At 53.1% G+C, this 16,799-nt stretch overlaps 1 protein-coding gene across 1 annotated transcript in view; it reads left to right on the forward strand.

The window, feature by feature from the left end:
- CSUI_004003 (microneme protein mic15) overlaps window positions 1-16,799 on the forward strand; it is a 33,860-nt gene that overhangs the window by 10,803 nt on the left and 6,258 nt on the right. Inside the window, exons 10-30 of the mRNA XM_068064198.1 lie at window positions 170-214; window positions 856-1,311; window positions 1,696-1,991; window positions 2,665-2,767; window positions 3,472-3,669; window positions 4,004-4,170; window positions 4,768-4,995; window positions 5,108-5,471; window positions 6,497-6,523; window positions 7,250-7,290; window positions 8,726-8,785; window positions 9,167-9,559; window positions 10,195-10,641; window positions 11,561-11,789; window positions 12,054-12,133; window positions 12,825-12,890; window positions 13,596-13,799; window positions 14,411-14,944; window positions 15,091-15,297; window positions 16,038-16,073; window positions 16,650-16,707. Of these exons, the coding sequence (XP_067923824.1) occupies window positions 170-214; window positions 856-1,311; window positions 1,696-1,991; window positions 2,665-2,767; window positions 3,472-3,669; window positions 4,004-4,170; window positions 4,768-4,995; window positions 5,108-5,471; window positions 6,497-6,523; window positions 7,250-7,290; window positions 8,726-8,785; window positions 9,167-9,505 (2,324 nt within the window). The 3' untranslated portion in view covers window positions 9,506-9,559; window positions 10,195-10,641; window positions 11,561-11,789; ... (5 more) ...; window positions 16,038-16,073; window positions 16,650-16,707. The remainder of the gene's footprint in view (window positions 1-169; window positions 215-855; window positions 1,312-1,695; window positions 1,992-2,664; window positions 2,768-3,471; window positions 3,670-4,003; window positions 4,171-4,767; window positions 4,996-5,107; window positions 5,472-6,496; window positions 6,524-7,249; window positions 7,291-8,725; window positions 8,786-9,166; window positions 9,560-10,194; window positions 10,642-11,560; window positions 11,790-12,053; window positions 12,134-12,824; window positions 12,891-13,595; window positions 13,800-14,410; window positions 14,945-15,090; window positions 15,298-16,037; window positions 16,074-16,649; window positions 16,708-16,799) is intronic.

The raw sequence follows: 16,799 nt of genomic DNA on the forward strand, positions 1-16,799 counted from the left end.
TGCCTCAGAGGAGAGAGCTAGTTTCCGAACATTTTAACGGACTGGGCTGTGGTACAGCCGCAGCGTTAGCTTGTTCAGGTGTCTTTTTCGGTGAGGAGTTTTTCCTCTTGCTCCAAGAGCAATAGCCAAGACAACGTGTGTGTGTGTGTATGTGTGTGTGTGTGTGCAGAACCAGTATTCCAGGGTGCGGGTGCGGCCGACTCAGTCCCCAGAGGTCAGTGAAAAGCCAAGCCGCACGGTCGCGCACTGCGCAGAGACTTTACCAGTTGCATGCAAGTAAACACCAGTACGGCCGACGGTTACAAGACGCAGGACATGGAATAAACGTCTAGCGTGAACTCAGCTGGGGCAAGGAGATGCACGAAGTCTTACAGGTCTGTAGAAGCTGCGCCGTCTCCTCCATGAGCTCCCATAGAGAGCTCACATGCAGGAAAAATGGACAGAGTTTATGATTGGACACTTCGCGAGGACACCCTTCATCGTTTGTGCCACGCTTTTATTGATTACGGCGTTGCTTCTGATACCTACCGAGTCTGCTGGCCTCCGTTCATCGAGAATAGGCGCTTTTGGTGCGCGAGGGGCTGACCGGGCTACACTGTGTTGCGAGAGCACACTCTGGCACGCCCTGCTTGTACTTATACGGGAGCGTAGCCTCCGAAGCGGTGTGAGTAGGCCGGAGAGTATGGATTGTCCTGTTCGCCGCGGAGAACGGTCTTGTCCGCTTACTTCGCCGCATGCTGGCTAGGGAATGGAGCCCCGTCACTGCACAGCGGAGAGTCGGGACACTGCAGCTGTTGCAGTGCGCGTGTGCGGCGGTTAGCACGCGTTACGTTTGTTGTCATGGTTTTTCATCAGAGCCGGACTGTGCGAACGCATATTCAACGGTGAGCGGAGTCTCGTCTGCGGCGGACACTGCCTGTCAAGAGGATTGTGCTGCTGTGCTGGCGTCTACATGCAAAGAGGACACCAACAAGTGGATATGTGTCGCAACCGCTCTCCCAACATGCGCTGTCCCCAACGCCGATCGAATCACCTGTAACATCGAGACATCAGTCGGAGATTATGACGAGCAGTCGCACACTTGTGGTTGTCCAGAGTCTCACCCGCCATGCAGTGTGGAGGAGGTGGAGGCAACTCGTTATGACTGGGAATCCAGCTTCAAGTCAGCTGGGAGCACCGGGGGAGTTGTTGTAGCTAAAGGCCGCCGGGCCCTGTGGCTTTCAGACAGCTCCCGCTGGCGGTACGAAAACGGATTCACTCAGGATGGGGGATGCGGCAGGAACCCTTGGATTGTTGGCGTTTTTTGCAAAGGTAAGTTCAATAGTCAGGCAACTTACAGAGGACACGCTGTGATGGCGGTCAGTCGCGCAATCATCATTCTTTATGAAGGAACCGCAGCTATTCCGTGCCTTCTGCTTTTCCGTAGCCTTTTCTCCGTACGCTGTCTTCGAATGGGCGCTGTCTTCAAGGAGATAGGGTCGTGCGCTTAGTCGACTGAAGTGTCCCAGCAAGAACACAGGTGCCGTGCGTATTTGCGTAACCGTCAAGGAACCCTGTGTACATGTGAACGGTTGTGTTATAATAATCTGTCCCCAAGCCGGGATGCTATGGCTACAAGATGGTGTGGGTGCAGTGGGGGCCTGTGGCACCGGGAGAAAGTTGTCTTGCAGGACTGGTGTGTTGTGCTGCTTGCAGCTGTTGGGACTGTCACCCTGCCCGTGAGAGGAGGTGAGTGCTGTTTCAGCTCTCAGCTCAAATTATGGCAGGTCCTTGGCATGCAGATGCAGAAAAAACCCGTCGGCACGATAGGAGCTCCCGTTGACCCGTGTTTAGTCTCGCTTTCTGTCCAGGCCTTTGTATCCGCTCTGCCTCGTACAGCCTCTTCCATTTTGTCCTCCAGAGGAGTTTCTTCTAAGTCCCCGTGTAATAGGCGCGGGTTTTGCATGCCATGTTTCTCACGTGAACAGCTTTCGAAGACGGTTTTTATGCGTGTAAGTCAGCAGTCGTCTCTTCCGTGGCAGCAGAAAATCGCCCGTTCACGTGCCTTTGGTGAAAGGGAGGAGGCCCGGCTGTTCAACTGTGACTTTGCTAGGACTTGCTGACTGGCTTGCTGGCGCAGATAAGTTTGACTATGTACCCGTACCCGGAACACTCAAGAAATATGATCTGCTTCTAGTGGCGACGGCGACTTCAAAAGAGTGCCATTGGTGCCGACCGGTTGCACGTTGGGGGGTCTCCTGTGGCGGCACCGAAACTGTTGTTTTCCCTCCTCTGATTCTCTGCGATTCAGACGCGGTACCTAGATGCACTGATGCAACGTCAAAGCGTCCAAAATTTGTCAGCAACTCGGCGTGTCGAGTCCATTGCTGGCGGCTGTATGAAACTTGCAAGAAAGAAGCGGAAGCGGCTGGGGACGGCAACGACTCCAGCTCTGGCGTGACACTCTCGTGCTTCACAAAACTAGCCTCTGAAGACCACGCCATGCGATACTGCTCATACCAACTTGGTACGCGGGTGAACACTTTTAAACGATATCTCAACAGGCCAGAGCTTTATCACTGTCGCGTTTTTCCGAGCAGGAGGGACTGCAGAACACAAACTGTTGTCAGGTCAGCTGCTAGGTGGTGTTATGTTCGTGTGTCACCATGGGCTCCTTGGGGACAGGTCCAGGTCCGAGGCGTACAAGAAAAGTTTTCGAAACCCTTCTCGTTTTGCTTTGCGTTTGGCTTCCGTGTTTGTACAGTGCCCAAGGAGACTGATCCTGGAGGTAAGTGTCAGAGTTGTTGCTGTTTGGCGCCGGCTCCCTTCAGCCGTCGAAAGTGTCCGTCTGGAAGAGCGGGGCCGGGCGGGATGCGTCCTGGCCCCCGGCAGCACTATTTCCTAAAGACAGGCTTGCATGCATTTTTGCCTGGTGATATCAGAATGACTGCGCTCTAGGCGTGCCGATATGTGGTCATCTCGTGGATTTTGTGACGATAGTCCGTAGGTCTGGTGTGTAGGCAGCGCGTTTGCTCCCGAGTGAAAGGCTTGGTCCCACCACTCGGTGAAAGCGTGTTCGCGTGTATGACTCTATGCACTTGCCTGTGAATCCATGCAGCCTTAGAGTAAGGAAACAATGCAGCTACTAATCTCCACCATAGTAGTGGCTCACCAGGTGGCTAACTCTCCCCAGGTGGCTAGCTAGTCATGAGCATACCATATCAGCGTGCCTGTTCTTTCATATCCGCACACCGTGTCTCTTATCTTGTACTCATTCAGTTGTGTATGCCATACCGTCACATCTCCTAAGCTTGTGCAGGTCACGTAGATACTTCGTAGAGGCCTAAGCTTGACGGCGCCAAGGCTAGCGGTTCGTACTCATGTTCGCTGGAGTACCGAGATACACAGTCCTGTTTCTCTCCACGGTATTAATCTGGCTGGTTTGGATGTTGTGTGTGATGTTCTGCATCGTGGTGCTTCTGCGCTTTGTAGAAGGACACCTCGAAGCGGGGTGGTTGGCGGCGTCTGGATCTTGGCACAAGGTGGCTTTCTCTACTGCGTTCAGCACACTTCCGGTTGTGATTATCGGCATCCCAGATACTTTGACTCCGTTTGTAAGGCCCGTTATCCGGAACGTGTCGGCTTCGAACTTTGAACTGAAGCTGTCCCGTCAGGGCTGCACCACATCAGGTATGCTCTCTCCAAGAGGCGTGAGAAGGCAGAGAGCTCCTTGTCTTTCAGTCCAACACATAGCACAGGTTTTCGCTGCTTCAAGGACGACCCGCTTTATGCTACGGGCGACAGGAAGAAAGCTCCAATGCATCTTTCCGTCGTGCGGCATCATTAGCTGTTCAGCTGCGCTTTTGGGGCGCAAAGAGGGGTCCGTGACGCCGCCCCGAATGAGTGTGATTCATGGTGGGTCCCGCACGCCTTGTGTAGGGGAACCGGGTCTTTCCGTGTTTTCACAGTCTTTCTCTCCAGGGACTTGGTTGCTGAGTGCGGCTTCTTTGGTTTGAGTATGCAGACACTCAGCAAGTGGATACTGCCACGGTGTCGTGGATGGCAATGGCTGAAGGAAGGTATTCAACTTCGAATGTCAGAAATCCGATTCGGGTCATGACAGTTGAGGTTCGCGGGGACCACCCAGCGCTGGTTTCTACAGGACTTGATAATCTGAAGGATCCCGACGAGGTACGTAAAGAGTAGGTGGCTCTTAGCTGAGTACAGTAGAGGAGGTCTGCGTCATTGCCTGTTGTGAGTTCCCTTTCTCGGTTTTTCAACTGCAGTTGCGTTGGAATATTTTGTCTGTTCAGCCATGATAGAACGGTGATGCTTCTCGACCGTGACACCAGTACCGGGAGAGTTCAGTTCGACTGTTTTTTGTCGAGCCTACGCCTGGGACGCTTATCTACTGTTGCAAGGGATTTTGCATCTTCTCAAGAAGGTTAAGTCTGGTGAACATGCTTCAGTAGGCGGAAGCATGGTCATGGATCACAGGCTTAACGTACAGCATCATTTCCGACGTTTCTCCGAAGTACCTGTTCCATTTAGCAGACTTCATCGAGAGAGAGTTGGACGATCCTGCGTCGACGTTGAGGGGGATAGTGCACAGGTGTCGTTAGGCAGGGCAAGCCTGTTATCTAGCTGGTTCGGTAGCGACTGACTCCGCCGGGGACTGCACTGCAAACTATCTGTCCATATCAACTCTCATGTGGACCGGGAATTTGTCACGGGGCAATAAGCAGGCGCTTCGGCTAAAGGAGCTGTTCTGCGTGCGCCTGGTTTTAGGTCGTCGCTCTGCTTCAAGTCCAGAAGGTCGAGCCGCCGACGACAACCCCGGATTTAGTCGATGTGGTGATTTCGAGTTTGTCATCCTCGCGGATACAGTTGTTGCCTGTCATGAAAAGTAAAGTCGACGGAGCCCACACTCTGACTGTAGGCCTGATTGTCATGGGAAAACAACATCCGACTCTGGCCGCTGGTCTTCCAGCAGTTCTCAGTCATCGCCGCTTTCAGGTACGACTTCGAATGTTTTCCTGTAAATGCCGCTGTCTTCACATCTTGGAGTGCTTTGCGTGGCCCGACGTTAACTTGATCTTCCCAGCTATTGTTTATTGCGCCGATTCAGACCTTCTCCCTGCCGGAGGGACTGTTCGATCCAGCAGCCATACTTGGAGACGACATGCTCTTCTCTGGGACAACTGCGCCTCATTTGTTTGCTTCCGCGGTTGTCCAACGTACGAGTGATTCAGTTCCGGATGTGGGGGACGAAGTCACTTTGGCGAAGAGACCGACCATGGAGACGATGACGTTTTCTTTACTTGCTTGGCAGAAAGTTTGCCAAAGTTTCAGGCCCTACTCCCCTGCTGACACTAAGGACATTGCCGTTGTTGGTCTCTACTTGACTGCTGGTGAGGCTGAGTTTGCGGCCGTGTCAGAGTTTGTAGGTCTCGTTCTTCCGTGGCAACAGCCTGCTGCCTTCCTGCTGGTTTGTAAGAAGGATACGACGTTCACGGGAGGCGTTCCTATGCGCTTGGGTAGCAGTCGACATCTGTAGCCGCTGCTGTCCTCTCTCCTTGTTTCCACATGATATTGAAGAGCCAGTTCCTTCTCGTGTCCACAGTTACCGGTCTGATGCATCTCCCTTCGTAGTTCTGGATGTGTACTATTACGGGGGAATTTGCGCGCGGCGTTCTGCCGCAAGTAGCGTGGGAGCTCGCTGCTGCTGTTGTCACATTGGCCGGCAGATTGTTTATTGCCTGAGACTGTTTGGAGTTCCCTTGGGATGTGGAGCAACGGGTACTGGACCAGTCGCGTATGCTGCCATCACCACTGCCCGAGCGTCTGCTCTGTCCAGAGTAATAACAGAGCATAGTCAGGAGATTCCGAAGTCAGGGGACGATGTTCCGAAGCCGTACAGACAGCAAACCTGTCCCAACTCTGCAGTCGTCGCCGTCTTCGGATGGTCGCGGCTCTCGACTTATTGGGCCTGACTTGTTTGAAGGGGATAATACGCATTGCTCGTCACGTACTAGAATCGATAGCACAATAGCTACTGACTGAAATGTTCAATTGGGAGAACATCCGATAATATCTCAAAGTAGACGGAAACATGCATAGGTCTCTACATCTAGTCTTACTGTACATTTCACCAGATAACGATGTAAAAAAAGGCCAGATAACATCGGGAATCACAGACTCTGTCTACATGATCACAAGACAACCAGGCAGTTGTTAGATAGCCGTTTTTGTACTAAAATACTTAGTTGGCTCTGTCCGCATGGTTTTTTGAAGGCAGCGTGGACCTGTTTCAGGCTTGAATGGAACCCATCGCTTCGCTGTGCCTCTCGCTGATGCTTGGCTATTTGTGGAGGCCTCCTTTCAGAGGCCAACTTTGTGCTGCAGGGCAGACGGTTTCAGGTCGGCGCTGTACTTGTTTAGCAACCACAAAAAATCCTCTTTCGAGTCTCTGTCTGATGACCCAGAGACCTTTCTGCTTCGTCTGGTGTGTTTACAGTGGGCGAGCAGCCGACCGCGACAGTCGGTAAGATTCCTAAGTACGTTGTGAGGTCTGTGCAGAAGCACTCTGTGTATACTCCGTTGTGGGCGTGGAGAGATTTCTTGTCTAATTCTCGCGTAGTTGTGCAGCAGTAATCGATGACGTGAATGTCGAGGGATTCAGTCATGGGTCAGTCCCGCTGCGCACATGTGGTCTAGATCGGTTCCGTTCACAAGAATCAACAGTATCAGTGCGCGGCTGAGCACTTCCTCACGCTTCACGACTGCATTTTGGTACACGTGTCGTATTCAGAATTTCGTTTCTGAGTGGTTTGGAGTGCACACTTGGCAGGTGTATTTTCGCTGTTCCGTTGCTTTCACTCAGTACCGGTATTTACCTCAGCAACCGGCACAATCGAGACCCAAACATGTCAGTGAAGGGGAAGGCTATTCATTCTTGTTTCTTTCTTGCCACCCGAATATTACAATAAGTACGTCGCCAGTGTAGCTTCATACCAAGCAGATGGACCGGAGGGGAGCGTGTACCTTCCTTTCGAAGCTCACTGCTCCTCCGTCACGATCCCTGAAGTTGGTGATGTTTCACCAGGGTTTCTCAAGGTGGTTATACTTCGCAATTATAGGCGTGAGAAAGGCGGCAGATTCAGTGGGAAACAGGGAATATAGCCGTCAGGAGATCCGTGTAGCCGAGAAGACGAAGGTGACGTACGGGCATGTCATTTTGTTTGCCGTCTGACTCCCGATCCTATTGCAGCGCATTCCGGATCGCCGTGTAACGCCGTACGCGCTCACTCGGTGAGAAGTCCCATTGCGCTGTTAATGAGCCATTGCAGCCGAGAGACTTGGAAGCACTCTGGGGCACAAGTGTACGGCTTCACCAGATCATGTCAGAAGGCACTGAGACACTCACTAGATGAAGGATTGGTGGCGGTCAGTTACGAGTACTTCGACGGCACCGGGGGGGAAGGTACAATCACTTACAAGATCATGGACTCTTCAGAGAACTTCTCCAAATTGAGGCGACGGATTTCGGAGTGTATTATTTGAATTCCATATCGATGGATATACCAGGGTGCATGAAAGTAGCATAGTCTATCTGCAGTCAGGCCGTGTACCTGTGTTGGGAGCACCATGCGGAGACGCACAGTGTCCACTGCGGATTTGTTACTGCACCAGTGTGATGTTGCGGGAGGGACCACGAAGACAGAGTACTGTTTTCTCTCGTGCTTTTTGTGAACTGATTTTGTCCGGTGCAAACATGGCAAAAACAGTCGGTTTCAATCTGGTTACGCCGCGTGTCGCAGCGAAGGCGTATTCCACGTATTGATAGGGCTTCATCGCCTGAAGGATTGTCTGTGTCGTCGCGTCATGCGAAGCAATCGGGCTCGCACGGACTACTTGTATTCACCAGCGCTTCTGACCAGTGTCCCCGCATATAAATAGGCGCGTGTGTCAGAAACTAGGCGTTCCACGCTCGTTTTCTTTTTCCACCGTCTTGCCGGGTCTGATGATGATAGCCTGCTCGTTTCATTGTTCTTCCTAACAGTTTGCGCTTTCGCTCCGGCACGAATGCTACGAGCGATGCAACTCGAATGAAGTGCCGGCGGATAGCTGTGAAGATACATGCAGCCGTCATCGTTCGATTTCAAAGCTCGAGCACTCACTATGTGTTTTCCAATGCAAAGCTGACCTGGCGGCGGAGAAGCAGAGGTGCTTGGACAAGTGCGATTCTCTCGATCATAAGAAGTGCAAATCTCGCTGCGAGGCTCTCTTGGAGCAATACTGCGACGATTACTCCGGCGACAAGGTGGCGAGATGTTTGGAAGTCCGCAGCGACCCCGATTTCTTATCGACATGCGCTATTGAGCGGAGTGCGTTCATTAGCGAGACAGTTTAAGGCCCGGGGTCTAAGGCACTTTGTGCTGTGAAGACGTTGAATCTTCTTCGATACGCGTGGACAAGACTTCCCCCGCCGCACCCAGCCCTGTGGTAGCTTGGCCCCTCAGTGATCTACCTACGCTTTCCCATTCCCTGCTCGCCTGTCTGGGGGGGACTTGTAAGACTGATCCTCGGGAATCATTCCAGTTGTTTTGGCCCTTTCGTGCTCAGTCTGTTTTGTGGCCTTGCTCCTGTTGGCGTGTCCTCATGCTAGAGGATGTTTGACTCCGTGAGCGACTTGGGTGGCTCGGGCACTAGAGGTTTTGCGTGTCTGTGTATGGTTTTCTTGCAGCTCATCCCGTCGACCAGTCCCAGCTTGTACCTGACATTGAAGAAGACTCGACTGATCAGAGTATGTCTCAGTTTGGGTAGGGTTCTTTTGTACGTTCTTTGGTTTGACACGTCCTGCTTCCTCGTCTTGACTCAGGACGGATGAGGAAGAGCGAGCAGGTGCTGGCAGGTTTCTCGGGGGTGCTCTTTCGATACACAATGCAAGCCGTTAGCCGCTATGTTTCTCTATGCCGATCCGCTGAAGCAGCGAGTTCTCGAATTTGAGGACTTCCTTGAGAGCCGCAGATGGGTGAATCAGAGATGACAAAGCATCTGTGCAGGGGCCCCTTTTTCGTCTGTAAGGAGCGCGAAGAACTTTTTCCTGTGCATAGCATGTACTTGGGCCTGCACCTCCGATTGCCCTTGTACGACCTGGTCGTGTGTCGATTGTCGCACCTTTCAGGCTTCGCGAACTGCGTTGTCGTTGACATGGGATCCAGCTCTTTCCAGTCGTCGGCCAGCTGGGACTCCCGTGTCGGGTCCTGCATGTGCCCAAATGGATTTCGAGCCTGTTCGGCCGATATTGTTGACAGTCAAGTGCACTGGCAACAGCAGATCTTGGCGCAGGACGGTGTATGCAGAAGTCGCGAGCAACCGGTTCTCGCTGTTGCCCAGGACGGGCGCCGATCTTCCGAGGATTTGTGCAGTCTTGCGAGTGGCACCAAGGCTCCCCGAATCAACTGGGAAGAAGCTCCTTTTCTTGCCTACGAGGACCAAGACCTTCTCTTGGGAGACGCGGTAGTCCGGAGTGGTAACTCTCTGTGCCAGGACACGTGGCGCTACGTTTTCTGCCCGGGTGAGTCCCGGGTACTGTGTAGACAGGTCCTCCACTTTCTCAGAGTGGCACTGTTGCTGCCGCCGTACAAAGGTAGTGCACCTCTAAGCCGGCTTGAGCACACCGTCATTTGCTTTCTCAGGCACAGAACGAGGCACCCCAAGTTTTGCATGGCGTTCGGTCCGTTTCTAGTGTTTGCACTCGGGAAAGGGGTCCCTGTTTGAAGTGTCCGAGTCTTTTTCGGCTGCTGAAACATTGGTGCTGGAAACGGGATGTTGATCAGGCTAGCCGACAGGACCGCTGTAGCTTGGCATGGTGAAACCATGGTGGGGTTCTGTTGAGTAGCTTGGCCCTCTGTGTGTTACCTCAGAGGGGTAGCACCAACACCGTCGCGTGCGACTTGACAGTCGAGAATCTGCCGTGCATTCGGAGTTGTGTCTGCATCCGTAGCCTGGTAGTACAGCAGAAGTGCGAGTCTAATCCATTGCTTTTTGTGTGTGTAATGGGGTCGCCGCCAGTCTGTGTCTTTTCTGTAATCCGTTGCTTTTTGTGTCTGTAACGTGGTCGGTGCCAATCTGACTGTGTAAATGAGCGAGGGCAACTTTGAGGAGCAGGACAACTGCTCGCCTGTGCTTTGGTCTGTCCGCTGTACGCAGCTGATGCGACTTCAACGTCGACCACAACTACGCCTGCTCCTGTCACGTCCCCCTATCTTCCGGAAGCCATCATGACCGAGTGGGGGGAGTGGTCAGCTTGTTCCGAAACATGCGCAGCTGCCGGAGGACAAGCAAAGCGTACCAGGACACGGACCGTATTGGCATCGACTGCGAAGTCTGTCATTCCGCCGAACACAGATACTGGGGACTGCGTCGGACTGCCAGCGTGTGACTCGTTCTGCTGGATGAGCGGTTGGACAGAATGGAGCGACTGCTTGGTACACACCGAGGAAATGGCAGTTGGACCTGCGGACTACCGGCTACAGTACCATTACATATACAGTTACGTAGAACAGGCCTGCGGTACGGGGATGCCCGTCAGGGCAGACCGTTGTGGTGGGGAAGCTCAAGGGATGTCAGACGGAGACTCGACGTACACCAGACAGGGTAAGGGGAGGTCCCTTTCAACGTGTTCTTTTGTACGTCCAGACTAGGAGTTGCTTGAATTGAAAATTCCTGGCAACCCCGAGGGGTGTTGTTTTTCTGTTGCACCCTGGATGTAGATGGGACCGGCGTCTACGACTTAGAAGGAAGAAGGGGCCTCGTGCGGTACTCGTTTCTTCTCCCGCCTTTTGTTGTCTTAAAGAAGGCTGGCTTCGTTCTTTCTGTCTCTGATCTGCCGTCTGTTGTGGAATCTATGGTTTCCTCTGGGGCGTGCCGAGTGTTGTTCGGACGAGGGGGCCTTGTTTAGTTCGGGGATTCTGTTCGGTGGCCACGCCAGCAGAGCCAGTTGTGGTTGGAGGCTGCAGCGCAGAAGATGTCAGAGTGGCATGTAACACGAGATGGTGTGTACGGTGCTGCCCACTGTTCGAGTGGGACCGTTTTGCTCACGGTAGACAGTGGCAGGAATACAAGGTGGCAGTCTTGTATCCCAAGGCGGCGTTCGTGACGCGCCCTGTTAAGTTTTCACAGATTTCCAACCTGTCGGGTAGCTGAGTGAGCTTGAGTAATTCGTGCGTGCTCAAGCCTGTTTGGAGAAGTTCTCCGTTGTAACTGCGTTTCCCATCGAACAGGATGGCAAGGGGAGGCGTACCTTGGACCACCTGGCTTTGTGCGGCGCGTCGACGGAGTGTTCTTCTCTGTCCGTGGTTGGATGCGGAGCGCTCTTCTCAGGCAGCGGTTGAAAGGCCTCTTGCATTAAGATTGCAGACTTCCCTTGCGTGCATGTTTTCAGACGCCAGAGCCTCACTCTTCGGCCGGACCGCCTCTGGGCTCTCCGCTGGAGCCACTGGCCGGATGCGAGAGATTCACCCTTCCAGAGAGGGGAGTGTGACTATTTCGCGGAATGTTTCTGAGTCCCGCTCAGCGCATTCAACTAATGCCGGTGGTTTGCACCACTCCAAAGGAGGTTCAGACAGTGAATCTCCTGCAGGCGCAGCCGACGCGGGACCAGTCAGTGGACCGGGGTACATCTCTGCTGTCCAGCTAGGCGGGCAAGCGCGCGCGGAAGGACGCGGGAATTCTAAAGTGCCGGAGGGAGACAAATCGGTTTCACCGTGCTCGACCATTTCGGAGTGGTCTGGGTGCTCTTCCCCGTAAGCCCGGATGCCCGAGTACTCGGTCTCACGGCCGAACAGGAGTCACAGTGCAAAGGCAAACCACTCAGGCACCCAACACTCGGTCTGAGGGACAAGCGGTCGTGACAGACAAACAACATCCTTGAGCTTAGTATTCGAGTGTGGCGCAACTGTGTATGAAGCCGTGTTGAAGTGCACACCGGCGAAGGATGTAGCACATATCGGCTTTGCGTCCTCAGTATGCTGCGCACTGTCGTTGCCGGTGCTGCGTGGGCGTCGCAGCTGCTTGCCCCCCCGAGGTGAAGCGCCTAGACGTTTTAGGCTTGCGGTGCCGGGAACGACATCGACAGAGGCCTACTGCGGTAAGTCACCTGGCTACGAAGACCGGTCATCCGTCCTAGGTGGTATCTCAGTTTTGCGTTTGAGTGTCACCTGAATCAAATGTAAGCACAGCGTCCACGTTCAGGCGACTTGTAGACGGTTGTAGCAGTTACATAGAATTCCCATGAGATGAAGCCGAAATGGTGAGTGATAATGTCCCAGGGTATGCAACAGAGGAAACACTGTTGGTGCAGATGGACAAGACGTGTGAGCTGTGACAGTGGCTGGGTGTACTGTTCATCCATAGACCGTGGCAACTACGCAACCGTAGTGCATTCAGATTTCCCAGTCGGCGATGAGGACTTGGGGGAACTTTTTATATCGGAATGTATCTGCACAGCGGGGTTCTGCTCACAGCCACAGGTGGCGCTTGCGTCTACGTAAGCAAGGCAGGATCATCCGACATGGTAGGCAACTAGCTTTTAGCCATGTTCTGCGTCTGTCATTTTTTTTTTGAAATTTGAATTGGGACCTCTCCGTATCAACACTTCAATGCAGTCTGCGCTTCAAGCAGTTGATGTGACCCTGTTTCAAGAGGTAATCATGGAGCCTTCTGCAGGGTGTGTGGGGTGCTTCCTTGGGACGCGATGATTTCTTCAAGACTGTCATTCTAATTTCATTCTAGTGTAGCCGCTCACCGATGCCAGTCTTTCGCTGTGTCCGACACTGCAGCGGTTCACGAGGATGGAGACGAGGGTTTTTGCTACGATGTGCCTGACTGCCCTCGTCCAGATTTCGGTATGTCTGAATTGCCTCACACTTAGAGTGACACCCCAGCTGTCTACTGAATGAATTTTCCTTACTTTTGCTGCGTGTTGTGTAATGTCCAAAGTGGCAGAGTTGTTCAGCTGGGTGCCTGTTTTTCCTGTTTTTACTTGCGTAAGTGTTGAAGTAGTTGTCTATTCCCAGTGCTCTGTAGCCCCTGTAAGCCAGGTTTATGTGGAGTGAGTATTGTTCCTCACAGTCTGACTCGTGTGTTGCCGTGCTCTTCCTTCTTGGATACTGTACGGAGTGCAGAGAGTGTTCACTGGCTAGCATCTACAAGAATTCTCTTTCCGTACGTGCGCCGAACTGCGGGCAAAGCTGCATTATGTGCTGGAGGAAGTGCTTTGGCGTGGGAATGGGCTGGCTAGCCTTTGCTGTTTCTGGGTGGTAGCGCAGACACGACGAGTTTAAGAACATTCGGTTGGACGGACACGCAGCAGCCAAGCCTCGGCAGACTAGTTGCGTGTATTTGCTGCCCTGCAGGGAAGCTTCCATTCTATTTGATTTCCACGGGGGCCGAGACTTAGCATAAGGCCTGCGTTCGTAGTTGACTTCGTATTTCTCCTTCAATCTTTTTGCGTGTAGTCCCACCTCCACGACCTCAAGTGTCTATGCTGATTGAGGGGTTTTCGCGTGCAGCCCTGGCAAGCACGTGTGTCTGTCAAATTTTCCGTCCAGACTGCTCCAAGGTGAAGCCGTCTAGGGATACGACCGAGGATGCTGAGACGTGCGCCAGTATTTGCGCTCTGACGGTGAAGGAATGCACAGCGATTCAGTTACTGGAGCCTGTCTACAGTTCAGTTGAACGCTGTGTCATCGTTCGCCTTGAAGAGAATTGCGCGTTTCCAGGGCAGTGCATCATCCCTCAGCCTCACATAAAGAGTGAGTTGTCATCACTCCTGCGTCCTACGGCTGCCACCCTGTGTCGCAGCACACGTTCCCTGGACTTGTGTCTGTAGCTGCTGTACGTCGTACGGGATACAAGGTCTTGCTTCGGGCCTGCTTTAGTGCGGTGACACCCGCAGGCATCGAGACCGGGGGAATCCTCGAATGCTTCAGGGGATGCTGATGTGTAGGTTTGCTTGCCGCGCTGTCACAAGGAGCGATGTAGCTTGCAAAGAATGCTGCTGCTGACAGTGACTGCAGTGTGTCCTAGTACACCTGGCAGGTTACGGGCCGTACATAGGAAAGAACAGAGTGGAGCAATCAGTAGTGGGACTAGTAGAGACAGGGGTTGTGTTTCCAGGCGGAAAGCCGCCACTAGACGTTTTTGGTGGTGCAGCAATGAGATCACATTAGGGTATATATGTGAATAGGCAAGGTCTCCGGAGCCACGTGTACTCAACCAGAAAGGACACATATTTTCCCGGTGGGAATCGAGTCGTCCCTCGCGGCGAACCTGCGTGGGCCATCGACCAGCGCACCCACTCGCGCACATTTGTATGCCTGGCACCGAGCGCGGCAACCTTTTGTTATGCTTTCTTGTAACGCAGGCGCCAATGAGGCAAGATGTTTTCCGTCTCGGACTCGCAGGCGATCAAAAGCCACTAGTCTTCCGTTCATCTTCGAGCTTTCGGCTTCTACTCCAGCTGCGTCTGAGATTGCCTCGGGCAGCCGGCAAACTGCTGGGGGAAATTCTGCTTGGGACAGGGACACCCGGACGACACTTGAGTCGTGCGAGTGTTATTTTGCTGGTGATGAGCCGTGCAGTGCTGTCGAGGCGTTTGACTCTCTTGCTGGAAGCCTAGGGGCCTATCTGACGAGCCCTCTTTGCGCTGCCACCCCCTCAGAAGAGCAGGCGCTTTTCACCGAGAAGAACCCGCGTGGTACAGCCGATGCGGCAACCTTTTTCGCGTTAAAAGGCTTGGATCGAATGCACTGTCCCGTGCCCTTGCACGAGAGAGATGCGGATATCCATCAGATTACACCTTCACCGCTTGCAACCTTCACCCAGTTCAGAGATCTACAGGAGCTGAACGATTTTTGTGAGCAAGGGCTTACACAGTGGAGTAGCTCCCAGTACGCGGGTAAGGGGGCAAGTCGTACCGGGGAGACGGAGCGAGTGTTCTGCTCAAGCCGAGTCGGTTGAGGAGCAGAGAGACTTCTGTATCGTGTAGGGCGCTGTATCGCGTAGAATGTGATGTTAGATCACCCCGTGCGATTTTCCCTTCAGGAAGAAGCGCCTTGATGCAGATCCCTGAGTGTGAAGCCGTGACAGCTCGGACAGGCTCGAGCCTTTCTGACGAAGATTGTAAGGAAGTATGCGCCACGGCTCTAGACACTTGCTCGCCCGAAAGCACGTTTCCCTCAGAACTTGTCACATGTGTTCGCGAAGAACTTGAGGACGAGAAGTTCGAAGAGTCGTGTAACGTTCCTGAAGGTAGGCAGATCTAACGAGAAGGGAACGGTACAGCGGCTTCTTCTCTTTCCCTCCTGTATCGATTCTACTGCTCAAAACTGCCGTAGCCCTTGTCTGCCTGTTATTTAAGTTAGGTTTGGTAGTACCTGCGCTCCCCGGTGACTAAGCGTTCATTTTCTTTTCACGCGTCAGGGCTGTGCAATCCGCACACGTAGGGAAACCTTGTTCAACGCGACTGACGTTACGGGGGATGAATTTGGCGACAGGGCTGAAGTATAGAATTTGCCCGCCTAGTCGAAGCTGCGAAGGCTGTCTGCACGTGTAAAAACAATTCACACGTTTCGTTCTGTGAACGAAGGAACCACCTCTTGAGAGTATTGTTGGCCTTGTTCAGGTCGTAAGGTTGGGTGATATAGTGGCCATGCAATACGTCTTTTGAACCTGAGACCTCGACAACAGGCAACGCGTAAGCAGATTGCCGTTCAGAAAGGGTATCGTTGATCAACTCACAGTCAAACGAGCCAGACGTATAGGACTCGAGTTACTGCAGTTTTTCGCCAAGCACGATCTGAACTCTTTTGGAGCTGGGGCTGCTTTCTTTCTGGATGGATACCAGAAGTTGTTTGTGCGACTACTGCAGCTCGTTGCCTGGGCGGGTGTTCCGTCCGGCTAGTTAAAGCGGGTGTGCCGCCGCATGAAGTTTCCCTCAGGTTTTTGCGTAGTGATCCTCGCGTATCATAGTGTTGTGTTTTTGTTTGCAGTCGTGACTCCTGGAGACGGCATCATCCTTTGCAAGAGTAAGCGGAAGCAGGTTGTTGCAGGAGCGAGTTTCCGACCTCCTGCAATCTTGACGTGGTCTAGATCGCTGTCCGAATCGTCTTTTTCTCCATTTGGGAGCGTCTCTTATGGGGTGCGGACATTTCGAGAGGTCTTCTTGGACCTCTAGTTGGGCACGAGGTGCATGGTCTCGTATGGATACCTTCCCAGAGCCAATGGTGTTCGTTGTCAACCAAAGTCGTGGTTACGGGCGACACCAGCAGGGTTTCAGCAAGTGTCGTCATTTGAATAGTATACGCTTATTCTGTCATGCCGTGGCGCGCGTATCGTGCAGTTGAAGTCCAGCAGAACCGTATGGACTTCAGTCCTTGTTTCGGGGGTTACCCAGCACGGCATGAGAACTGTCCCGTTTCCGAGTTTTCAGTTGCTCTTTTTCCTTTTTGTCGGATAGGCCCAGTGTTTGCCACTGGCATTCAGTCGTCGCGTTCTGTCTGTGTTCTGACGGGCGTGACCCAGGAGTGATCCCTGCTATGATTTTTAGTTGTTGAATGTCTTCAGCTTCGGCATTTTCTTTCTTGGCAATCTGCGTTTTGCAGGAAGGGAGCCCGACTGCACGCTAACTGACTGGAGTGAATGGTCTGCTTGCACAGAGAGGTACGTACAGTGCTCCGGGCTGCTCTATTCAAACTGTTCTCTGGTCAAGTAGGGGAAAACGAATGCGAGGCACCAGACGGTATGCTCGCTGA

This window comes from Cystoisospora suis (assembly GCF_002600585.1).
Source record: "Cystoisospora suis strain Wien I chromosome Unknown contig_1798, whole genome shotgun sequence".
NCBI classification, from domain to species: domain Eukaryota; phylum Apicomplexa; class Conoidasida; order Eucoccidiorida; family Sarcocystidae; genus Cystoisospora; species Cystoisospora suis.